General features: G+C 34.3%; 1 protein-coding gene across 1 annotated transcript in view; it reads left to right on the forward strand.

Moving 5' to 3' along the window:
* The window catches only part of LOC129954017 (neurotrimin), a 480,552-nt gene that overhangs the window by 324,613 nt on the left and 128,391 nt on the right, over positions 1-27,548 (forward strand). The window contains exon 3 of the mRNA XM_056067610.1: positions 26,747-26,875. Coding sequence (XP_055923585.1) covers positions 26,747-26,875 — 129 coding nt within the window. The remainder of the gene's footprint in view (positions 1-26,746; positions 26,876-27,548) is intronic.

Below are 27,548 nucleotides of genomic sequence, written 5' to 3' on the forward strand. Positions count from 1 at the left end.
ACGTAGAGAGAGAAAGTTTTATCCTTTTTTTTGTGCCTTTTGTTTTATTTTTGGATCCTTATTCCACTTTCAAACAACAAACCAAATCTCATGTCGTATATACTGTTGTTCTAGATGTTGGAGGGAGGAATGGGAATAATTTCCAACCCTCATGAGTACAATTTTGCAATTCAAACTTTGGGTTGGGTTTGGATGTAGTGTAGGTACTCTTTCACCAAAGTGGACCCAGGTCTTTAGGGCGGGTATCAAGGTGTGTTCTTCATATTTCATACATTTCTTGTGTATTTTGTGTATTTTGTGTGTGATTTAAATAAAGTTGTATATTGTGAGGGGGGGGGGGGTGATATTTTGTTGGAATCTTAACTATTCCATAAAGTCCCAGGTGCACAAAGAACACGGTTGCCACATACATTATTGTATAGATACCTAAATCCTTTAAAACTTAAAAGGAAAAATCGAGCACTTTCCGCCATATTAGCAAACAAAATACGTACTTTTAAGAACTGTCATGCCAAAGGTCCTGGGTTCAATCCCTGGCTGTGCCACCTAATTTTTTTTTCACAGGTGCTACTTTTTTAGAGAAATGGCCGAACCCTACAAACGTAATTCCTGTCGTGAAAAGTGCTTTATTGTTCGGATTCTGCTAAGAACCGTAGGTCCCCTCCATCCCTTGCAAATTTAAGGCACACAGGAATGGTTGAAAGTTGTAATTCACTAGGCCGTAGAACGGACTATTGCGCCACCTAATTTATTAGTACAACTTAAAGCCCTTGAAATTATTTTTAATATAGGGTTTTTCAATGAGGGCGGGTAGATGATGAAAATGTCAATCGTGTCGTTTGCTCTGTGGCACGTAGTGCCGTCCTGGAACCTCAAGTCGTCTAGGTCCATATGGCTTTCAAAAAAAAAACGGACCAATTACGCCGCCAGCCCTAAATACACACCAACCGGTAAATTTTTAAGGATGCATTATCACCTGGTGGACCACGGCGACGAATAGACTGCCTTGGGTTCAGCTGTACCCTTTGAAGGACCGGGGCGATGTTCTCGGCCGATCTTGAGTTCCTTTAAAGTCCTTAAATTTGTCCATTAAACGTTGAAGAGTCGAGTGGGAAGGACCACCACGTCTACCGGAAAATACGAACACTCATTTTGATAATAAAGTTTTATCGTATGGCGTATGGCGTAACATGGCATTTCGATTTGGCATAAACAACCGATTAATAAACAAAAGATTTGACAGATGCCACCAAAACAAAAAGGCCTTCATGGGGCGCCAAAATCTATCCGCGACAATTTAAAAAACTCTATATAATACAATGCTTACCTTAAGGGACCCATAGACAACACAATTGTGTTCACACTTGTGTCATTGTGAAGAAATGTGCACTGTGTGTAAAGCAGACACTAAATTTCGATACAAGACACAGACCGAGTAAAATCAAAAGTTTTTGATGTTTCTGTGTTGGTGTCTAGATCGGTGTTATGTGTATGGGGATGTGCATGACATTTAATACACAGAACGAAAACAGTCATCCTATTGACTATTTTGGTAGTCAATATGACTATTTGGTAGTCAAATTTCAGCCGATAACCGCGATAGTCAATAGAACAATTTTCGGTTGTCAATTTTGGAATACGAAATTTGTTTACAATTTGGTAGTCATTATGACAACTTTAGTAGTCAATGTGACAACTTTGGTTGAAGGAAATTGAAACTACGATAGTCATATTGACTAATTTGGTAGTCAATACGACAACTGCGGTAGTCAATATGACAACTGCGGTAATCAATACGACAACTACGGTAGTCAATACGACGACTGCGGTAGTCAATAGGACAACTGCGGTAGTCAATAGGACAACTACGGTAGTCAATTTGACAACTGCGGTAGTCAATAGGACAACTGCGGTAGTCAATTTGACAACTGCGGTAGTCAATATGACAATTTTTGTTGAAAACCGAAATCTAATTTGACTATTGGGTGGTCAATATAACAATCGTCGATTGTCAATTTTGGTTGTTGGAAGTTGTTCTATTGACTACTCTTGTTGTCATATTGACTACCCAAAATTGACAATCGAAAATTGTTCTATTGACTATCCAGTAGTCAATTTAAAAAAAAAATGGTTGTCATATTGACTATTTTGGTAGTCAATGCGACAATTTGGCGAAATTTCAGGTTGACTATCGACGATTGTTAATATGACAACTTTTTTTTTTCTGTGTATTCAGTTGCATCTGAATCGTTGTAGAGTTCGCTGCGTGGCAAGTTTTCTTAATAAAAGCTTTTAACTTCAATGTCAACTTAATCTAATCCTTCATCTTGAAGATCTTTTTCATAACTAATGTGTGTATGATTTGGTGTGTCGCTGTCGAATGTGGCGGAATGCACACCGGTGTGCACAAAAGTGTGATTTCTATGGACCGCTTTAGTCAATACTTTCATTGACTAGTAGTAGTAGCTCCTTGATACACTTTTGTTGTCTCTAAAAATGTGAGCTCTGTATAAAAATAAGGAACTTCTTACTATCTACAAAAGATGCAAAGAGACTTAGTTCAGGCCCAAGAATAAGGCTGAATCATTAAAAAAAGTTTCCCATATTTTTCTAAGCTATTTTCTATCCAGGCATTCGAGACGATAATTTCATTCAGTACTATAATTTACTATAATTTATGTGTAAAAAAATATCAATTGGATATTTCTAAAAATGTTACCAAATGCGAAAAAAAATCTTGAAATATGTTTCAACAAAGTGGCAATCATTTTAGTGAAGCCCGCAAAATCATTTTGATAAACAAGAAAAAATCTCTCCATAAAGGAGTCCTTAGATCTGGCTAAATTGACGTTGCTCTCCTTCTCTATGTACCAGTAGGTATAATATAGGTACCGATTTGACTTTAGTTATTGCGCAGAGCACTGCTGGTGCTAGTCCACATGATGGTCCTCTGCTGTTTTTCCATGATTGTAGCCATTCTCCTTCTATAATTGCTTTGCATTGTATTGTTACGCAGCAGGATACTTACCACACACCGGGACTTGATATTTTCATAAAATCAACAAAATTAAAAGATTGCTGGGTTAACTCCCCCACCCCACCTCTAACAGTCCCCTTGCAGCAGTTTTTCTGATGTCAGCATCCATGCTCAGCTCAGTTCGACTCATGCTCATGTCCATGTCCCTATTCGTCCATTACTTCAGGATAATTATGTCTGAGCAGAGATTTATACATTTTCTCTTTTTCTGCAGAGTACCTTCCACTATATACATGTATATACCATCAGTATAGTAGAAAAATACCACTCTCCACTATATATATTGTATATACCCTTTCAACCACCACTTCCACTTCCATCACCATTAACCGAGCCAGACGGAAGGACAATAAGAACGGGCGGACGCGAAAACATGCAGAGAATTCAATTTCATGAGCGCACTTTCATCAGTACCATTATCCTTGCTGCTGTGCTGCTGCTGCTTCTGCTGTATACCTACTTACCCCTTACCTATCCCATCACCACTGTTGTTGTCGTGGTCGTCATTATTTTAATTTACTGCGTCATCTAGGTTTCATTATAAATTGAATAAAAGAATGCGAAGCGGAGAAAAAAAAAATAAAAATAAATACAACAAAAATGGAGCAATTGAATGAATAACAACGGCAAAAGCCATTTCAGAGTTAATGGGCTAAAGCCAGCCTCGAAAAGTACGACCAAATGACGGACCGACTAAACGACAGACGACGACGACGACGCACGTCAACAAGAAGAGGATGTGGTGAAAGAAAAATGAGGCAAAGCCATCAGCCATCAATCCACAGGGTTTCCGTTATATATTCCTTATACCTGTGCGCCATAAGCTTCCAACGCGAAAATTGTGCCGCAATTACGGCTAAGACCTAAATATCAAAATCAATTAACCGCGACTGCTGCCTTCTACCTTCTAACTTTTGCCTTCAGCCTGATGCCATATTGCCATTATATACCTCCCTCTTTAGCCAGCTAAGTTTTCCATATTGGGACATAGTCGTTTCCATCAGTGCGATGGGCGTATTTGGAGGTCATACAACTCAACTTACGAGATATCAATCACAGGGTTGTTAACGCGCTCACGACCCATTAGTGCGCTGCTATACTCGTAGAGCAGGAAACGTCGACACACACAAATCCTTCATCACATCAGTCGTGGATCGTGATGGAAGTTTGGAGGAACGAGGAGCTTTGCTAACCTTCATCATTTATCCGTCACCGCCACTTCTTTATAGACTCCCCCTCCTGCTCCCCATTACTGAATATATCCATCGTCATCCCTCAATGTCGAATTATAAGTTTGTGTATAAAAATTACCCCCAAATTAGAGCATTTTTCAATTTTGACGCGTGCTCAAGACTACTTCCTACACTCTAGGCCACGTTTAAATGTGACAAATATGACGACCGCCAATAAGAGGGTCGTTTGTTTAGGACATCGTTTTTGTATTCTTGCTTGGGATAGAACCGTTTTTTGAGACTCGCCGCATCTCTTCCGAATAAATTAGGGTAATTCTATTTTTTATTAAACATATATAATTATATTATACAATAAAAATGGATTATTAAAAATAAATGCAGAAAAAAGTATAAAAATTCTTGATAAATGCTCTGCTGACTATGTTTATTGTTTAGAGTTGTATTTTGGGGGATAATTAGCCAAAATTATATTTTTCACAGCTGCTGTTGTTACAATTTCAATTTCAGTTTCAGCTTTAGCTTTTTATTGCTAAGCTCTTCCCAACTAAAAGCAGAAAAAATAAAATAAAAACCTAAAATAAATTGGTCCTAATGCACTCGTACCACCTCCGAAATAAAATATAGGGTTAATAAATTATAATGGGGATTTATTTATGTGTCATGAAGAGCTAGACTTTTGGTTAATTTTCTCGCTACGATTTTAATTAAACGCTTCATTATTTTAATTTATTTTTGTTTATAACAGAAAAAAATAATTTCGAAGTTGAATGTATTTTGATAGAAGTTTTTTGATTAAAGGTCATAATTTTACGTAGTTTTTTGGTAGCCCAGGCTATAATTATGAACGAGTTATTAAGCTACGAAAAAATAAGAATTGAATGCGAGAAATCTTTATTTTAATGAATATTTTGGGTATGTTTGATGAGGGTTAGAACAATGCAATGAGTATTTACGAATCCTAGATTGATTTTATTTACATTCGGTATCATCTAGGTATCGTATAATGGAGCCTCCTTTGGAGTATATCACTTGGAACATGAACCACAAACCATATATTACTTTCATTAAAAACTTTCGTCAAAATTTAGTAGAACACATTTGTTATATTTATGTATTAAAATATAAATGTGAAACATATCGACCCAAAGAAGTGACCAGACCGACAAGGATCATTAGAGCCCTGTCAAGGTTTGGTCTATAATAACATTTTAAAAAAGAGGCTGGGATGCGACTCACACTGATAACTTCCCATCATGTCTGTCGATTTGTCTATCTTAAAAGTTTGTCTATATGTACTCGTATCAATTTTTTCCAAATTTGCGTACTATTTTTTGTAGATTTTAATTTTTATGAAAAAACGGACTGTTGGATTTTTATATAAATATTACTGAATATCGAACACAATATTTTCTGTGAAATAAAATAAGTTTGAAGCCAATATTTTTAATTTTTAAAAAGCTATTTGAGTCGAAAGTAAATTTTTACCATGTTTTAATTTTGTTTTTTTATAGTTTTATTTTTTTGTAAAAAAACTGTCAATTCAATTTTTTTCAAAATTTTATCGAATGTTGAAAACAATATTTTTTATAAGATAAAATTAGTTTGAAGCCAATATTTAAAATTTTTGAAAAGATATTTGAGTTGAAAATCAATTTTTACCAACTTTGACTAATGTCTTTTTAATTTTTATTTTTTATAAAAAAACTGTCAATTCGATTTTTTTCAAAATTTTGTCGGATGTCAAAAACATTACTCTACGTTGCACAAAATTGTTTTGGAGATGAAATCATATTTTAGTCGTAAAATTTTGGAGGTGACAATTTTTTTTTCAATTTTTTTGATTTATAAAATAAACCGTTAAATGGATTTTTTTTTTCAAAAAATATATTTCTTTGATATCACGTTATTAATATTAAGGGTTAACCAAAATGTTCACCTTTTGTTCAAACTGCTATGGTAAAAAAACCACCCACGTAATTTTCTTGAGAGCCCTTTCTGCATCTTTCTGCCTTATTATCTGTATAACAAAATTTTTTTGGAGTTGATATCTCTTCTGGTTCTTGAGCTATGGAGAACGAAAAAAACGTCGCGAACGTACGAACGTACGGACATACGGACGTGCGTACACACGCACGCACAGACATCTTTCTAAAAATCTTTTATTTCGACTCTAGGGACCTTGAAACGTCGAGGAATGTCAAAATTATCAATTTGACAAATCGGACCCATTACAATAACTTCCTATGGGAAGTTAAAAATTCGAACTGTCACCTGGCTTATACTTTAATGAATTTACACAACAGTTTTCAGAATCCGTAAAAATAATTGAAAATATAAATACAATCTAAATAAAGGTAAACACCGGCTCAAGTGAAATTACTTTGAGAAAACTTAAAAATGCACACATGCTGGAAAGACGCAGGTGTCTAAATTCGTCAAATCGCACGAATCTAGGCGTCCAATAAACCGGCTCCGAACGTGAAATAAAGTATTCACTGAAATTGCCTCTCAATAAGTCCATTGTTGCGGGTGCTGTGTTGTGTGACATGTGGCTCCGTCTTGTTGAAACGACATGTCATGCAAGTCAAGCTCTTGCATTTTGGGCAAAAAAAAAATGGATATCATCTCACGGTAGCGCTGACCATTCACAGTTACGTTACGATTGGCATTATCTTTGAAGAAGTACGGTTCAATGATGGGACTAGCCCATAAACCACAACAAACTTTTTTTTTCTGGATGAATTGGTAGCTCTTGCAATGCTTCTGACTGATATTCACTCCAAAATCGACAATTCTGCTTTTTTACGTAGACATTCAGCCAAAAATAAGCTTCGTCGCTGAACACGATTTTTCTGTAAAAAAAAGTAGATCTTCTGCCTACTTTCCAAAAGCCCATTCACCAAAAATTGTACGTTGCAGTAGGTGATTTAGCTTCAATTCTTGCACCAGCTCTATTTTAAAGGCATCACACCTAAATCCTTCAGCAAAATTGTCCACGTTGTTGAATAACAGAAGCCCAATTGCTACGAACAGCAACGAATCGAGAATTGATGCTCATCGTTAACAATGGCCGATACAGCTGCAATATTTTCTTCAATTCGCACCCTACGTAAGCGTGTTGGTGGTTTAATGTCCAATAATGTGAATTTGGTGTGAAATTAAGTCACAGTAGCTCAATAGCAGCTTCAGTGGCTCGATTAAACGACCATAAAATGGAAGAAGCGCGCAATGAACTTTCTTAACAGAGAACGTATTTCAATAATTTGAAAGCGTTGTTCGTTTGTTAGACGACCAAACTTAAGATCTTTGACAGTGAAAATAAAACACGAAACGTGCGTCAGCTGTTTAAACCAGTGATTCCAAAACGTTATAGCTAAAAAATCACTCTTTATAAATAAATTGGTAAAATTGGCTGTGAGTGGATTGAACAGATAACTTATCATTGAAGCCCTTAATAACAAGGACCTGGTATTTTTTTGCAATTAGCTGAACAAAAATCGAAGAATACAAACGAATTCAAAAATTGTATGTCAAAGCTTTTTTTTTTTAATTTAAAAATCCAAACAATAAAAAATTGCACTTTTGAAAATCAAATTTTGTTAAAGCAATATAGGAGCTTATTCAAAAAAAAATATTTAAATTAGTTCATTATTTGCTGAGAAAATCTAAACACAAAATAACGGTTCTATGAGCGGTGCCTTTCCTTTTAACTAAACAATTGTATTAAAAAAAGGAAAAAAGAAAAACGCGAATCTGCTCAAAACCTTAACTTCCAAGCTTCAACTGAATCGACCCAATGGTTAAGCCTGTAGGAGAGTGGACAGACAGACAAAACAGATCGGACGGAATCGTGGGACCCACTTTTTTCGACTTCTCTACATTCGTAATATCATGTTTGATTAAAATGTCAAGTTCGAAATTTTTCACGAATGCAAAACAATACATAGTTACTTTATGTCGCAAGTAAAAGAGAGGCTTGGATGCGACCCACACTGATAACTTCCCATTCCTTCCGTTGATTTGTCTTGCTTAAAAGTTTGTAGGTTTTCGTGTTGGGTTAAAAAAGTTGTTAGTTAAATCATTCTTAAAAATTTTTAAATGATAAACAATATTTTTATATAAGGAAAAAGTGTAGTTTGAAAATATAGTTTTGTTCAATAGATTTTTAGACGAAAACAAAATTTGACCAATTTAAGTAGCATTTCGTAATTTTTTTTACAAATTGGATAAATAAAATTAATTTGAGAGATATCAAGAACCGAACATCAATTTTTACCAAATTTGCGTACTATTTCTTGTAGATTTTTTTATGAAAAAATATTGAAGAGCTTTTATTCATTTTTTTGTTTAGGTTTTTATTTTTTGTAAAAAAAACTGTCAATTTGATTTTGCTCAAAATTTTATTTAATGTTAAAAACAATATTTCCTATAAGAAGCCATAATCTCAAATTTTTGAACAGATTTTTGTGTCGAAATTCAATTTTTAACAACTTTCAGCAATGTTTTTTTTAGGGTTTTATTTTGTGTGAAAAACACGTTCTATTTTATTTTTCTCAAAATCCTACCAGACGTTAAAAACGTTCTTCTTTGTTCCACAAAATTGTTTTGGAGATAAAATCATTATTTGTTCATACAATTTTTGAGGCGACAAATATTTGTTTTCAGTTTTTTGGTTTATGAAAAAGGGTAATTGGAATTTCTTACGAAAATATATTTGTTTTTTATCACGTTAGTATATATTATATAAAATTTAATTCAAGTCTCTAGCGTTATTGGTTCGTGAGATATTTAGGCTTAACCAAACTTTTCATCTTTTTTTAAACTGCTATAGTAAAAAAACGACCCACGCAATTTTCTTGAGAGCCATTTCTGCATCTTTCATCTTTTAACAAAATTTATTTGAAGTCGAGTGTGACAAGTCTGAAAACTAGACCTAAATATACACAGCATGTCGTTCTCATTTTGTTAATATTTGAGATGGTTTGAAGATAGTTTCGTTGAACATGAAACGACTTTGAACCTTCTCATCCTACTCATTATTAAATAGTTAAATATTTTGTTTTCAATACTTAATATACTTGTCTAGAATATCATATAGAGTTGGTTTTAGGATTCTGCAGAAAATTAACTTTATGTTTGAAAAAAGCTTGTAATTTGTTAAAAGCTGTTTTCATATCTCCCTTGTAGCATATTGAACGAATTTTTTCAACTCTCTAGTTTAATTAAATTATTTAAGTGAAAACCAAACTTCTATGAACTGAATCTTTATGAAAACATGATTGATATTAAGCTGGTTGTGATAGTTTCCTTTTTTTTTTCATTCTATAAATCTATTTTAAAACCTTCTACCAAATAAAAATTATTTTTCATATAAAATATAAACCTTTTTATATTGATTTATCTTTTTATGTTGGTGTTTTGAAGGGTATACCTCTATATCAAAAAAGAACTCATCATTCATTGATATCCTCGTTAAAAATTGTTTACCGGAAGCATAGAGTCGCTCAATAAATCAACACGCATCTATATAAATCCACAAAAATAAAATACAAATATAAATCAGTCCGATATTTTATTGAAAACAGTTAAAAGTATCAACATATTTTTCTTATTGAATATTCTATTGGAACATTTTGGGACTCTTTCTCTCTTCAAGCCGACTCTCTCTGCCCCAAGTTCTCGTTCTGACATTTTATTTTTTGAAAACTCAATTGAAAATCATTTAAAATTCTTTCATTGTTTGGTATATTTTTATACCAAAATGCCATTCCCAATTTTCCCTTTGGAAAATTGGAAAAAGTGTTTATCGAAAAATACAAAAAAAATAAGGAAAATTAAATAAACAACAAAGAAAAAAGGGAAAATAAAATCACTGTACGAAACATATTTCTATTTAGTACTCTTCCACGGTTTCAATTTGTTTCACGTACGCTTCACCAATTATCTGGGCTGGCATTGCAATGGGCGCTTAAATATTCCATTGGCGCAAACTACAAAACATCATGGCTGAATACCCTCGGACGAAAATAATAAAAACAAAAACGGATATAGGACCAAAATAAAAGAACTGCATCCCGCAATATCCGCTCTAAGTCCCGTACTTATTGGGCAACAAAAATGTTATGGGTACATCATATATATCCTGTGGATATAAAATTCAGTTGGATTTCACAACTGCAAACCTTATAGAGTACATTTTGTTTATATTTATTATTATTATTTTTTAGTTGGGACTTTGGTTTTTCCATCAAAAAGATTAGAAACCTTCCTCCTGCAATCACCGCTCCCCACCTTTTGATCCTGATCCTTTGGGGAAAAATTGTTGCTCCCATCAATCCTCAGCCCAAACTCCTACTCGAGCTCCAAAGCTTGTAACCATTTGAGTGTAAAAATATTTTCCATTCATCGTGAGATTTCGGTAAACCGAAGCAGGGAATTTGTGTACAATTACACTATGTCATCCATGTCCTTTTGTTCTATGTCCTGTCCATGTGCAGCCCATTCAAAAGCTGATGCTCTTATAGTGGGTGATGAGAGAGTGGTGATGGTGTTCAACTCCCCGATTTAGAATGGAAAAATATATAGTGAAAGGGATTGTGATAAAAATCTATGCCTCAAAGCATTAAAGCTTTTTGGGAAATGGATTTTCCTCGCTGACTATTTTTAAACTAGTCGTATATAGTTTGTAAAAAGGAATATTAGGTATTTAGAAAAATAACTATCGACACAGAGACACACAGACACACACATGAGTAGATATTGTAGGTTTTGAGGATCCATTTTTGTTAGTAATTTCGTTTCATGCGGTATAAATATAAATGTCCCAAAACAAATATCCTCCTCGCTAGAAGAGAAAATAACAATTATTTTAAAACGAATATCTATGGACTTTGCCATTGCCCAAACGTCCAATGTCCATTGCCCAAAACCCATTTCCAATCCAATTAAATAGACAAAACTATTTCGATATACTCAGAAACGATGCTGTAATTTTTTGGAATTAAAAATGACAGTCAACAAAAAAAAGTGTTGGTATTTAATCTTAGACTAAAAATAAAAATTGCTGGAAATTAAAAATAATTGAAGGACATCGATTAAGTTACGTAAATGATTTTTTGGTCAAAAATAAATAGAAATAGATTTTTTAAACACTATTTTTGTTTAAAAAACAAACAACAAAATAGGCAGAATAATGAAATGCAAGGATATTTTTTGTTTTTAGTGGTTTATTACATTTACACATGAAATTTGTGTTCAATACCTTTTCAATTGCTCATTGCCAAAATCGCTTTAGGTAGTATTAGTTTTATATTGGTTTCAAATTATAAATTATTCTCGGTTTTTGATTAATTTTTTAGTTAGTTTGAGGCTTTCTGAAAATTATCAAATAGAAACTTTGCATGTTAACAAGTTGATATTGCCTGTAAGGGTATATATACGAGTATATAACGGATTATTCAATTTGAGGTTTCAAAAGTATAGAGTTGAAATTTGACATCTGTCTAACAAAGTTGTTAGTTGTTAATTTTTTTTGTTGAAAATTTAACATTTACGAAAATGGGTCGCTACTACTAGAGCAGTATCATCTGCAAACTCTACCGTGGCATGATGGTAAGTGCGGTCTTCTTACGTGCATTACTATTCCAACGAGGTCCTATACATAGTACAACGGGGCTCCAATCAACAGAATTGACAATTTATTTATTTATTTAGCTTAATACAAGCTATCATAACTTAACTTAACTTAAAACTAGCTTAACATTTTTTTTTTTTTTTTTTTTTTTTTTTTTTTTGCAATTCTTGTTATCAGTTTTCAACATTAATTCATGTGGGCCCTAAGGCCCACATCAAAGCTCTTTAATGTACAAGAACTAACAATTTTGATTTTACTTAACTTAAAATTACAGGGGACAGGGGATTCGGACTCAAAAAGGGAAAAAGTAAAGGGTATCTTTCAGATGGGATTTGGAAATGTTGAAATCGAAAACTACCATAGCAGCGTTGCAGTGACGAAGAATTCTGGACATTGGTTCAAAGTGCCCGTAATTAGTGCGGTGATGAGGGATATAGAAAAGGGAAACAGATCGCAGATTTCGAGGGTTAGTGTTAAGATGAATATCACTCAGGAGTGCCGGGGAATCTATATTGCCCATTAACAATTGGTGAGCAAACAATATATCAGCGTTTTTGCGTCTAATATATAACGGCTGCAAGCCTATCAGTTTTAGTCGATCAGCATAAGGAGGCAAGTTGGATGTATCATCCCAGGGGAGGCAACGTAAGGCAAATCGAACGAAACGTCTTTGAACATTTTCAATTCTGAGTGAATGGTTTTCATAAAAGGGAGACCATACTTGGCATGCATATTCAAGATGAGGACGGACTAGGGAAATGTAAAGCGCTTTAGTAACATAGGGGTTGGAAAATTCTTTTGACCATCTCTTAATAAAACCGAGAGATCTATTAGCTTTATTAATAATTTGGTCAAAATGGGAATGGAAATTCAAGTGTTTGTCACACATAATACCAAGATCTCTAATAGAATCGACTACGTTGACGGCGTCATTAAGGAAGAAGTATACTCTATGAGATGGAATTTGTTTGCGCGAAAAGGTCATTTGCTTACATTTACCTACATTTAACTCTAGGAAATTATGAATGCACCAAACAAAAAAGATATTAAGATCATTTTGTAAAAGTAAGGAATCAGATGGAGTAGAGATAATCTTAAAAATTTTCTTATCATCCGCGAACATTAGGATATCTGAGTTTTTTAATTTAAGACAGACATCGTTAACAGATAAGACAAAGAGAAGGGGGCCAAGGTGACTACCTTGTGGGACTCCAGAAGTTGCATGTATAGGACTGGAGACTGAGTTACGGAAAAGGACTCTATAAGTTCTATTCGCAAGATAGGAGCTTATCCAGTTTATAAATATAGATGGAAAGCCTAGAGCTCTTAGTTTGAGATAAATTATGTTATGGGATATTTTATTAAAGGCTTTGCTGTAATCAGTGTATACGACATCAACTTCTTTGCCATTCTCAAGGGCTGACAAAACTTTGGATATAAATTCAATTAAGTTAGTCGTAGTGGATCTACCTTTAAGAAAACCATGTTGAGCGGGGGAGAATAAAGGCTTGCAATGGAAATAAACGGAATCATAAACTAAGCTTTCAAAAAGTTTTGGAATGCATGAAAGTTTAGCAATAGGTCTATAATTGTTAATTTCAGTTTTATTGCCTTGTTTATGAATGGGAAATATAAATGAATCTTTCCATATATGAGGAAACACACCTTGGGAAAGAGAGAGTTCAAAGAGTGCAGTTAGAGGCTTTGACAGAGAATGCATACATTTTTTTAGAACAACTGATGGGACGCCATCAGGACCAGGGCTAAGGTTTTCTTTGAGGCTTACGATTTTGGCAAGTACCATTTCTTCAGTTATTGTAAACGATGAAAGGGAGGTTTGAGTGCAACCATCTAAATAACTAAAGTAGTGTGGATCAGGATCATGCAGATGTTCAGTATACGATTTGCTAAAGTAATTAGCAAACAGATTTGATATGGTTGTTGGATCAGAGGAGATTATGTTGCAGAAACTCATTGAAGGTGGAAACCCATCAGATTTTCGTTTGACATTTATAAACTTGAAAAATTTCCTTGCATCAGAAAGAAGGTTATTTTCCATTTGGTTAAGATATTGGTTATAAAGGGATTCCCTTAATTCAGAGAAAGAATTATAGGCGAGAAGATAGTTGTTGTGATCAGTATCAGATTTGGACTGTAAAAAGATCTTCCAAAGCTTGTTACGGGTATTTCTTAGGCTACGGAGCTCTCTGTTGTACCAAGGGGGAGCAGAGGTGAAATCTTTTCTACGAGAGAACGGTACTGATTCTTCAATACAGTACGAAAGAATCAAATAAAACCAATTTGTAAGGGACTCAACTGTTAATTGGAGGGATCTTAATTCAAAATCGGCTGAGCTAAGAAGATTGTTAAGTTTGGAGAAATCAGCCCTACGAAAATCATAACAGTAATTTTCCATTTCAAAAAAGTTGTCTTCAAATTCAATGGGGAAGGAGAGATTAAGGGGTGGATGATAGCGATCCAAGGTTGAGAGAAGATGAGGGCTCGGGGAGACAACACAGTTATCGCAATCAGATGAGAATATGAGATCGAGGTGTCTCCCCATAAAGTTTCCTACTCCATTTAGTTGAAAAAGACCACAATCAGACAGACGATCAATGAACAGCGATTCAGATTCAGAAGAGATGTTAGTTGGAAAGAAGGATGTCTGATCATCTGAGGTGGACCAATTGAGATGGGGAAGATTAAAGTCACCTAGAACGATGATTAAATCATTAGGTTGCACTAGTTCAAGCAGATAATCAATGGCATTAACAGCGGCTTGGTATGCTTTAATTTGTTGGGCTGGCCGAATATAACAACAAAGGACAAAAAGACAAAACTTAGGGAGTGTAACCTTAGCTGATACACCTTCAAATTCGATTGAAGTGGGAATACAGAGTAATGAACTTTCAAAATTATTAGCGATAGCTAAAAGCACACCACGACCGTGTGTATTACTCGCACATTCCACGACATCCATTCGATAGATGGAAAAGTCGTTAGTGAAGAGTTCAGTACTAAGGATATCAGGTGTGAGGTTGGTTTCGGTAAGGGCAAAGATGTCATAAGGAAGGTTTTGGGAGTTGTTAAAGACGGCAGAAGTTTTAGACCTTAACCCTCTTACATTTTGATAGTAAAGGCTAAGACATTTAGGTTTAGTGGTCTTTAGGTTAGGAGCGATAGTATTTCTTCATATCTGCACGGGATTTTTGGATATGAGATAGTCGTTTTGAAGAGATAAAAGACGCAAAAGAGGTAAGGTCTTCTCTCACTTTTTGAGGAGAAATTTCAAGGCCATCATGAAATTTCAAGAAAATTTCCATAAGTGCATCACGTTTGGTAGGGAGGCCTTCTTGGGAGATTAAAACCTTAATGTTTGTATTTGTTTTACCTTCAAAGCAAACAGAATCTGGTTTGTCGTGCAGGAAAGCTAGGTAAAGACGAACATTATTGTAGATTTTGTGGTCTCTAAGACGGGACATAACATACCGATCATTAATATTGGCCTCAGATAAATGTTTAGTTAATTTAACATTTGGAGGGATCATTGGGTTAAGGAATCCTTGAGGTTCTTGGGAAACTGATGAAGAAGAAGTAGGGTTAATGGTGTGAGAATGAATGAAATTTGTATAAGCGGGTATTTTAGCAGGAGCATCAACCATCGGAGAGCAAAAACCAAGACCCGAATGAGAGGTTTTAAAAGAAACTCGTTTGGGTGGAGGCTTTACAGATGTGGGAGAAGTTTTTCGTTTAAGGGACGAAAGTTGGTTGGAGAGAGAAAAGTTTGGAAAGATTTGTGTTTTAAGGGTCCAGTTAGTTTCAATATTTTTTTTGGGATAAGGTTTGATATTAGGTTGGTGATTAGGTTGGGGATTAGGTTTAGGACTAGGTTTAAGATTAGGTTTGGGATTAGGTTTGGGATTAGGTTTGGGATTAGGTTTGGGATTAGGTTTGGGAATAGGTTTGGAATTAGGTTTGGATTTGTTAGACTTAATTAGATTATTATTGCTACTTATACTGGAAAGCCGCATTTGTCCAATTTGTAAGTATCCTTTTTGGTGATGAAACATCCAGTTATATTTGGAGGGAATCAGGAACTTGAATCTTCTTCCAGACAATTGAAGACATTCGCAGATATTGACACAGTATTCTCTTTTGAAATAGGAGCGAACCCATGTAGCATCAGCATATCCGGGACAATTATTAAGCACGAACCATGTATTATTTGCAGATTCAAGCCTGCTTAGTCTCAAATTCCAGTCCGATAACTTCCAGGAATTGCCACATTTGTTAATTATTTCGTCCTCTGCAATAGTATTCGCTGAGGTGGTTTGTTGCAGAGAGTCAGCAGCCGGGTTTGCCGCAAGAATTTCATCACGAATGGATACGTTCGTGATATCACATGACGGTATGCCGGGTTGTTTAATGACAATTTCGTGATAAAACTCGTTTGGGGTCACATTGCAAGAGCTATGCCTTCGACCAACAATTTAATTTTCGGGGCGTTCTATCCCAACGACTAGTATTTCGAATGAGCACGCTTGAGCTGCTTTCATTCAACCAGAGGCATTACTCTTTTTAGATAGATGCGGTTTGATACAGGATAGATTGGCAGTTCCGCTAATCTACCACGTCAGACGACGAACCGTGGATAGGCGACTTCTGTACAATCGGGATGTCATGGAACAAGGCGAAGCAGAGCTCCTTCGGTTCAGTAGGAATGTGTCCGAACGGGGCCGAACTGATAGAGTGAAGCAGGAGAACCAGTTTTGGTGGCTTCAATCGGCACTTGATAGTTACATACTTATATACTTGTTTCATAGCTTTTGTGTTAGTTTTAAGTAAAATAGGCATGCTGGTACCAAAAAAATACAAAACCAAAAAAAAAGAGTCTGGGATGCGACCCACACTGATAACTTCCCATCCCGACAGACGATTTGTCTTGCTTTAAAGTTTGTCTATATGTACTGGTACTCGTATCAATTTTTACCAAAATTGCGTACTATTTTTTGTAGATTTTATTTTTTATGAAAAAACGGACTGTTGGATTTTTATATAAAAATTACTGAATATCGAGAACAATATTTTCTGTGAAATAAAATAAGTTTGAAGTCAATATTTCTAATATTTGAAAAGCTATTAAATCGAAAGTAAATTTTTACCAAGTTTTAGTTTTTTTTTACAGTTTTATTTTTTGAAAACAAAAACGTCAATTCGTTTTTTTATAAGTTGTATCGAATGTTTTGAAAAGATATTTGAGTCGAAAATAAATGTTTACCAATTTTTGTTAAATTTTTTTAGGTTTGTATTTTTTGTAAACAAAACTTTCAATTCGATTTTTCTCAACATTTTTCAGAATGTTGAAAACAATATTTCTTATAAGATAAAATTAGTTTGAAGCTCAAATTTCAAGTTTTTGAAAAGATATTTCAATCGATATTCAATTTTTACCAACTTTGCGTAATGTTTTTTTAAAATTTTTATTTTTTATAAAAAAAAGCTGTCAATTAGATTTTTCTCAAAATTTTATCAGATGTCAAAAATATTATTCTCCGTTGCACAAAATTGTTTTGGAAATGAAATCATATTTTAGTCGTAAAATTTTGGGGGGTGACAAATTTTTTTTTTAATTTTTTTGATTTATAAAAAAAAACCGTTAAATGGATTTTTTTCAAAAAATATATTTCTTTGATATCACGTTACATTATATTATATACAATTTAATTCAAGTCTCTAGTGTTTTTGGTTCGTAAGATATTTTTTTTTCAAACTGCTTTTGTAAAAAAAAACCACTCAGGCAATTTTCTTGAGAGCCCTTTCTGCATCTTTCTGTCTTATTATCTGTATAATAAAATTTATTTGAAATCGATATCTCTTCTGGTTCTTGAGCTATGGACCACGAAAAAAACGTCGCGAACTTACGAACGTACGAACGTACATACGCACGCACGCACAGACATCTTTCTAAAAATCTTTTTTTTCGACTCTAGGGACCGTGAAACGTCGAAACATTTCAAAAATTTCAATTTGACAAATCAGACTTATTACAATAGCTTCCTGTGGAAAGTTAAAAAGTTACTGTTTGGTGCGCTCTTTGGTCCGGAGGACCTTACTTCTTCGATAACGACAATGGAACGACTGTCACCGTCAATTCGAATCGTTATAGTCATATGATAACGGACTTTGTTTTGTTTGCTTTGAAGAACACGACTTGGAAAATATTTTTTTCCAACAAGACGCTACAACATGCCACACAACTCGAGCCTATGTGGCTTTATTGCAAGAGACATTTCCTGGCCGTGTATAATTTCTCATCGTTTCGATATCAACTGGCAACCAAGATCATGCGATTTGACACAGCTGGACTTTTTTTTTTGGGAATACGGAAAAGCCCGTGTTGATGAAGATAAATCCTTAGTTTTTGAAAGCTTAAAATATATACATAAGTTTAATGTAATTAATAAAAAGAATATTTAAAATTGATGTTTCTGTAAATGAAAAACACAAAGCCGCAAATTTTTGTTGACCTACTTATAACATTTTGGCAGCTTTAGTATAAAATATACGTAGAAACATCTATGAATTCATTTGATCTACTTTTTTCACTGCTGCACATAAATAAATTAATCTAACCCCCATTTACTAGCTACTTGCAAAAATCCAAACTTATTTTTAAGACCATTTTTTTCTAAAAATCTTATAAAATTGAAAAACCAAAATACTTTTTTCTAAACTCACGTGTCCAAAACACATAATACTCTCAACTTATACATTATGGCTTTTGAAAAAATAAAAATATGAAAACGAAAAGACGAAGAATACAAAAATTGTAGGTACGATTTAAGGAAAAAGAATTGCCCTCATTATTCTTCATTTTATTTCTAAGGGAAACTTCCATATGATGCTTATGACTTATGCATCATACAAAAGTCCTTTTCATGACCCAAAAATGTATATTTCAAAAAAATAACTCCAGTCCTTTCCCTCTCACTCTCCTAAGTGAATGATGTACCTACAGAGAAAAAAAACATAACACTTAAGTTTTATATGTTGGTACATCACCAAATTCAAAGGTAGCCCCCTTAAGGATGATAAGGGTAATTTAACCTACCAAAGAAAAAGAAAAGAAAAAAACATCAACACTTTACATTCAAATAAGTTAAAGAACCTACCAAAATTACGTTACGTAGATACCTCCTCCATATACAAAGATATCGGTACCTTTACTAACCTATACAAAAAATAATAAACTCTAGAAATCGTGTAAGAACGCTACGGAATTAACATTCGAAATACAAATTTTCCCAGCAATGAATTTAAATTTTCCTCGAATTTCCATTTACACCCTTCAAAAGGAACCATCTATTAGCTCCTTGGGAATTTAGAGAGAAATCGACAAGAAGAAACATCTACAATCTACATTCACTTCCATTTTCCATCCCATCCATATCCATATACTCGTACACATCAGAAAGGACGAATACGAAGAAGAATATATCCTTTCATTCATTCATTGCGAGGATATAAATTCCTCAGACTTCATCAACCTAAGCACCGAAACTTGGTTGAAGCCGAATGTGTCTGGTTCTATACTTCTGTATATCTTTGTATATTTGTCGTTAGAACATTCAAAAAACTCACATCACACACAACGTGTTGAATGTCGAATGGAGTGCGTAAAGTACAAATTGCGTTTACGAAACCGTATCATTTTCAATTTGCTTTCTTACTTGTTTTATTACGAAATCTTATTTAACCCGCTTTAAAAGGAAATGTGTATGATATGGGGAGGTGAATGGGATAGCTGATGGGACAACTCAACTGTGTCGGGCTGTGTATACAGTACATGTACCGTTTCTGTACATATACATATTTGTATAATATGGGACAGTCATAATGCTTGTAATGTTGTATGAGTGTTTTTGAAATTTTGGAAATCCTTTTTTTTCTCAGGGTAGTTACTATGATGGGGGCGTTGGACTAACTCACCCCTAAATTCGTATTAATTTAAATTGAAGACTGAAGAGTGATTTTTAACTATAAACTAAAATGTGGAACTATGTATATCTATATATAAAACTGAAATCAAGCTAAAGAGGAAATCTTTGTTACGGTTCGACTTCGAAACTTCTTATCCAATTATTGTCCATACATTATAAAATCCTAATATAATTGACTCACTGATCTCACGTTTCGAATGGAAATATGAAAACCAAGTGCAATTTTTGTCGTGCATTCAAATAGCCTAAGCAACCACCAGATCTTTGATGTTCAGGAGGAAAAGTTTTATTGGCAGATATTGGTGATCCAACGGAACCATTTAAAAGTCTTTTGAATCATTCTCACCTAGATTCTAAACATTTTCTTGATATGATTCGTGTTTACAATTCTGCTTTTCAAATGACATCATTCGGTGCCAGTGAAATCAGACATGGAGATTGTAGACATTTATTTTAAGCTTAGAGTCAAGTCATTTAGCTGGATCTCTTTTACCAAACAACCCTAACGAACCGGTGATGGGTGATTCGTTGAGCGCAGTACAACGGTGAATTTCGATAGCCCCAAATAAAATACTTATAAAGAATTATTATACGACTTGCAATATTTCTTACATTGTCACAATCCTTACGTGCGCAGCTTCAAGATTGCTTTTGAAGCAATGCGATCAAATATAGAAAATATTCAAGTCATTATCAGAGCTGACCGTGCTCAACAGACAGAAGCCATAGGTCGATATTTTTCATCAAAGCAAAAAATAATGTTAGGCTAAACTGCAACATTTTAATTAAAAGCCCAAATTCAAATAATTTATGAATTCTATTTCCTCCAATTCCTTAGATCGTGTTTTGAAATTAAGTTATTTACTTTGTTGTGTTGAAAAAAGGATCTTAATGGCTTGAAATTTTCTGTAAAGATTTTTTTAACCAAATTATTGATTATTGAATAAACCTAAAAAACAACTTTTTGTTTTATACGAAGTAATTCTTGTGCATATGTTACTCAAAGTTTGTACTTTTTTGAGTACATTTGTCGACTTATTTGAAATTTTAAAACTGATTTGACAAATATTGAGTTGTAGATGAAATTCCAAATTTGATTTTCAAAACTTTCGTTATTCCACTTATTCGAAAAAAAACTATGTCAAGTCAAACGACAGTATATTTTTTAAATGCAATACTTTCCTGAGATCGTTTTCTTTCATTTTAAGCGTTCTGTCAAACTGAAAGTCTTTGTTATGAAACAAAATAATTTTTAACCGACTAATGTTATAAAGATGACACGTTCGTATGTACCTTCGCGCGCCCGGGATTCCAAACAAATTTTGTTTTAAACATCAACAAATGCAGAAAGGGCTTTGGGCCAAATTGCGCAGATGTGCTTACAGTACCCGTGGAGTCTAGCGTTAGTGCGTTAGTTAGTTTTAGGGAACTAAGACTGAGCTTATAGGAAAACTATAATACTATAAAACATGAAGATTGGGGAAATCAACATAGTATTGATTTGATTTGATGAATCTTTACAGCGTTGAATATGGCGTTGACCTTCTGGCTACTGAAAATCCATTGTATCGAAGGAGCGACTCCTTTCTGGATCTTTTGCTGTACGATACCAGACTAACAGTTACGACAAAGTGGCCAATCATCCTCGAAACAGTCTACAGACAGTCGCTGTTTCACTAACGCCCTAGCGAGAGAACTTTTTTCGAGTGGCATAGCCCCACCAAACAATAGAAACCTGACAAATACAGAAATTGACCAACATTTACAACAGATGGACGGAACAATAAAACGAACAGTGGAACGGGCAATACCAAAGTACAAATAACGGTACCAAATGGATGCTTAACGAAACGCGATTATTGACGCACCACGTAGGCACAAGAGTAGCTTACTGAAAAGGCTCAAAAACTTGTACAGACGATTTTTAGGCCAACATGACTTGGAGGTTGAGACACTGAAGTCGTCAATAAAAATTAACAAATACTGGGACCGCAAGATCCTGTCAGTTAATTCCAGTGACATTAGTATGTTTCCTAAAATCAGGAAAAAGAACGATAGTGACCTTCCGTGTCTGTAACTTCAAAGAACTGAAGAGACGTACTCAGGGCACCGCCAATAGATATAGAAGAAGCCATCTTTGACGATGACTTTTACATGATTGAATATCAGAAGGAAAAAGTGGAGGCGGTGGGAGCTGCTTTCCAGCAAGTGTATAAGGTGAATATTAGAATTCGCCAGAACCGCAACTTGGAAAACAGAGCCCTACCTAATAACTTTTACCATCAAAATGATATGACAAAAGGGCGATCGGAGAACCGCGGTTTCATGCGGTTCAATGACGGTTCCTTTTCAAATGCCATAATCGCCGAGCAAACGTTACCAAGTCCCTTTTAATTGACAAAGGTTGAGTTTCAGCTCATCTTCAACTCAATAAACAACAAAAAGTCAGCCGGTTTTGATGGTATACCCAACGTTGAACTAAACCATTTACCGATGGATGCTACTGAAATTTACACCGCACTCTTCAATAATGTACTGAATAATGCATATTATCCAGTGCATTGGAAGACTGCTGTGGTTCATCCTCTCCAGAAAAAGGGAAAGGGCAGCTCGAACCCGGCAAATCTTCGGTCGATAAGTCTTCTTCTGAGCAGCAAAGTTTTCGAAAAGATCATCAATAGGGCTCTGACTAAGTATGTTGCGGACAACAAAATAATTCCGGATAGACAATTCGGGTTCAAGTCGGGCCATGACACAATTCAGGCTGCGTCCAAACTCGTTTCTGATATCCAATGAAGTAAATGAAAACAACAATACACAGGGTGCTGCTTTGGTTGATTTGAAAAAGACCTTTGACAGTTTGGTAGAAAGTTTGTTTTCAAACTTCTTCTTCAACAGTGAGCGGTGAATTAACCGATTCTCTTCAGCATTTACACCAATGATCTTATAGGTAGGCACTTTCCAATAGTGCGCGCCACCTAAATCACGGCCTTCCTCTACTACACTTTGCTGTGGACGCAAATTCGAAGACTTTGCAGGCAGAAGCATTGGTTTAAATGCGCTCTACTTGACACAGCCATCTCAGTTGTTGGACGACCTTAGTTACTTCTATCCGCTTTCATAATAAATCATAATATATCCTTCTGCACTCTATGGCAGAACGGGGATAGTGAAGGTATTATACATTTTGGTCACTCAAACAAGGACTTTACTACTAAGTTGCTTTCTTAGCCCAAGTAACAGCGAGTAGTAAGTGTATTTCTTCGATTTTCTGTGTTCATAGTACGTCCGTCGATACTGACATTTTGACCGAGATGTCGTTGTTTTAGGTAATTTCTTAATGACAGTATGTACTTTGTTTTGCTCTTATTAGCCGTTAAACCCATTTTCCCGCCTCTGCCTCAATATTCCCCAAAGCCCTATTGACATCCAGCTGAGTTCTTATGATTATGTCACTGTCAGTAGCATACGCCAGTATTGCATCTAAAGCCTTTTTTGGCATCAAAAGGATCTGTTAAGTTATTTCCAACATTTATAGAGTAGCGTGAATTTTCCATGACCTTCCATGACAAACGGAAGAGTTTGGCAGGGATGCCAAACCTAGACATGGCCTTACACATTTCTTCCTTGAAGATGCTATCATATGCGGCCTTGAAATCAATTTGATGTTCTTGGGTTTTTACCAGGATCTGCCGTAATGTGAATATTTGATCAACTATAGACTTTCGTGGTCTAAGATCACACTGATAAGGTCCTATCAGGGTTTTGATGATATAGGCTTTCAACGTTCACATATTACGGCAGAAAAAACTGATTCCTCTATGGTTGATGCAGTTTATAAAGTCTCCCTTTTTCAGTATCCAGCAAACAATACTGAGGTTCTATTCATTGGGCATGTTTTCTTCGGACCATATATTACAGATAAGTTGGTGCATGCTCCTAACCAAATTTTACCAGCTGATTTCAAGAGCTAGACATCTTAGCCTTGATTTCAGCTGAGATATGGCAGTCTTTATTTCGTCTAAGCCAGGAGGACGGGATTGTTGTCTTTCGTCGTCTTATTCGAATAAATCATCCTGCCTGTAATGGAAAATCGGTTCGTCACCATTGTACAGTCTACAGAAGTGGTCCTTTCATTTTCTCAGCATGTACTGCTGTTCCATTGTGATGTTTCCAATTTCGTCTTTATAGCCTTCGGTTCGAATTTATGTCCTACTGAATTTCGTTACACCTGCCCATTAAAATTTCAATTTTTAGTTCTGCCTTTAAAGCTTTTTTTATCTCACACAATATTTACCAATATTTTGAACAACTTGTTAAAATATCAACAAGGCACTGTGGGCCGCATTCCAGCTATTTTAAATGATACCAATTTAGTACAAAGTTTGGTTACTACAACAACAACATTATTGTACTACCACAAGGCTACAATTACATTTGTTTTATGGATACCAACCGAACATCAGATTCCTTTATTTGTGGTAATAAGTCTTTGATTCATAAAAATTGCAAAACTTTTCTACCATCGTCGTCACTGAGATTCGAACTTTGACCAAGTAGCTTACGGATCCGATGCACTACGCATCACGCCACAAAACGTCTGGCTAATTATTTGGGTCCTCTTAATGCAAAGTTTTGTTAAGCTCGCACAAGTTTTGTTGCTGTAAATTCGGGATCTTTCAGTATTTTTCTCCTTTCAAATTGAGATTGACAGTTACTGGTCATTAGGCCTTGGTTCTCTTCTAGCTGAAGCTCTTTAATTTATTTTATAATAAAAAAAAAATAGGAAATTTCATCAGGAAACAAAAAAGGTAGAAATGTATTTTTTATTCACATTTTTGGGCATTAATTACAAATATTTAAACTGTTTTAGAAAACAAAAAACAAATATTTTATGAGAACTTAAAACTAAAATTTGTGTTTCACTTCAATTTCAAATAAATAAATTAACTCAATTATGACTTAATTCGATTTAAAGCGAACAGGATGATGGATGATTGATCCCATACTCTGTTTGATCTTTGATCATATTAATATATTTTGATGTTTTAAGGCACATCTACATTAGGTTCAATATTTGATGTGTTTCTTCTTCCCCTTTTGAAGAAAAAATTGAACCGCTTCTGCACAATCTGCAGTCCTTATAGACGATATACCTTACCCCTTTGCTAAAACCCTAACCTCTTACATGAAATATTTAGATATTCCGATTAGGAGGTAATGGCATAAGAGCACAAGTAAATTCCGGTCCGGGTCCTTTTCAAAACGTTCTTCGAATCTTCTGTTCATTCGACTCTTTTACATCACCTCCGCTAAAAGTCCTTTTTTCCTTCTCCTTTCCCTATACATACATACATACGTACAAAATCATTTGTGTCGTGTCACAGGGAATAAATTTGACTGCGAATACGTTTATGCTCGCACCGGGACCATTGCATGGCTATTTTTATGTTAATTGAAACAATTTTCCGATGGAAACAAATTGATTTCCATAACAAAAAAATATTTCATGTTTTTTTTTTTGCTTTTACTTACTTGAGCTTTTCCTTTTTCTTTCTTTTCTTTATTTTTTCGATAATAAAACGAAGCACAGAAGTCGTAAAGTAATGGAATTTTGAAATTTCTTCAAAAATGTGTGTAGCTGCTATTTGGAAAATAAAATAAAGAATATAAAAAAAGGAATCGAACAAAATTTTCAATTTCATGAAATTTGTTTTCCTTTGTACGAGTCGAAGATTTTGAAGAAAGGTGTTGGTTGGTAGGAACTGGTGGTGGTGATGATGATGATGATGATGGCATGACTTCAGAATCAATGAAAATTCAAATTACATTTTTGATGCAAAAAGGTGTAAGTTTGGGCTTGAGGTCGCTTCGTTCCTTGTGACTTTTGGAATTTTTTGTATAGAGGTGTGTGTACTGTGTATGTATATCGATGACGATAACGATAACGATGGTTGAATATTTTTTTATGATAATTGGAAGGATGCTACTCCTTGTGTCATTCGACTTAAAAAAAAAACATAAGAGAAGGAGAAAAAAAAGCAAATAACAAAAAAATAAATTTTGCGTTTGGGTTTCAATTGGCCTTTTTTTTCCTTCTTCTTCTTTCTTTCTTCTTTTCATTCTCTTAGTTCAAGGAAATTTTTAAATAAAGTTGAAAATTGTCTAAGAAACAACCTTTGGAATTATGTTTATGTAAAAAATAAGGAATTTTTTAATTTACCTAAGTTTTGAAAAACGAACAAATACAAATATTTACGTGTATTGGTTAATGAGATTTTGCCGAGAATTTATATTGAAATTTGATCAGAATTTTTACATGATATACCCTACAAGTAAAAAGGAATGAAATTTTATTGATGGCTCAACTTTTCTTATTAAAAGATTTGTAGAAGCAAAATAATGATGAGTTGGAGAAGAGCATATAGGTGAGGTCATTTAAATATGGAAGTAACAAAACTAAAGGGATCAGGCACAAATCAATTCTGATTGATTGTGTAAATAGTGAAAATTTAATATTAATTTATATCTACTATATAAAGTAAGTCCGATGACAGCTAGAGCCTAGTGGCTTACGACTTTCAACAATTTCTGTGAGTGATTCATTTTAGGAATTGGAGGTACCTTCAGTTTTTATAATGAATCCAAACTGCTTAAAGTACTTTTTATGACAAGAAATACTCTTTTCATTTCTTCGTAAAAAAATGGGCAGGGATTGGACGAAGACTACTCCAGGGATACTGTAAAAATACACTAGTTTAATGAAGTTTAATATGGAATCGGAAGATTAAAATTGAAAAATTTTATATTTATTATTTATCAATCGATTTTATTTAAGCTTAAAATGACAAAACTTATAAGTGTTTTCTTTTTCTATTTCCAGGCTCTGCTACCCGACCAATGGCAACTTCACCGGCTGTAGGATCATTACCTAGATTTTTATCACGAGGTCACACGTATCGAGCGGTTGTTGGTGATACACTAGTTCTGCCTTGTCAGGTGGAAAACTTAGGTAAGTAAAATATATTTAAAACTTTTGTTAAGATTAATAAAAATTGTACTTATTTTCACTTTTAAAGACATTTGTCAACTTTCATTTCTAAACAAAATAACCTATGCCTTTTTAAATATTAATGTTAATGTTGAAGAAAACCCTAGACACCTCGAGTTCAGATCTTTTTTATGTAAAGAAATCCTGCATTGGAGACTAATTATAAAGGGTGAGGTATATCGCATTAGAATATAATTGTTAAAAATATAAGAGCTTCAAAAGTTAAAGGTAACAAGTAGCAATAAACATTGACCGTGAAATAAAATGTCTTATTCAAAAACCCTTTACTAAACTAAATAGAATTTACTTTAAAATTCAAACTCAAGCTTTATGTTTTTAAGTATCGTATCTTTTATATAAATATAGACCAAAAAGCTAAGCTTAGCAGTTTTTCTTAACAATTACTTAGTATATGCTCTGAATGTTTACATAATTTACAAAGAATTAATGTTTATAATTGGAATTTCCAATTCAATATCAATGTTTAGGAAAACCCTTGTCCGCTGATATTTCGAAGTTAATACTAAGTTTAATGAAACCAGGACTATATAGTCCTTTATTTAATGCAAGTGAACTTAAGAATCTTAAGAATAAAGTCAATCTCTTAGGTATTAATAGATCGATAGACAATGCT

Source organism: Eupeodes corollae, chromosome 1, assembly GCF_945859685.1.
Source record: "Eupeodes corollae chromosome 1, idEupCoro1.1, whole genome shotgun sequence".
NCBI classification, from domain to species: Eukaryota; Metazoa; Arthropoda; class Insecta; order Diptera; family Syrphidae; genus Eupeodes; species Eupeodes corollae.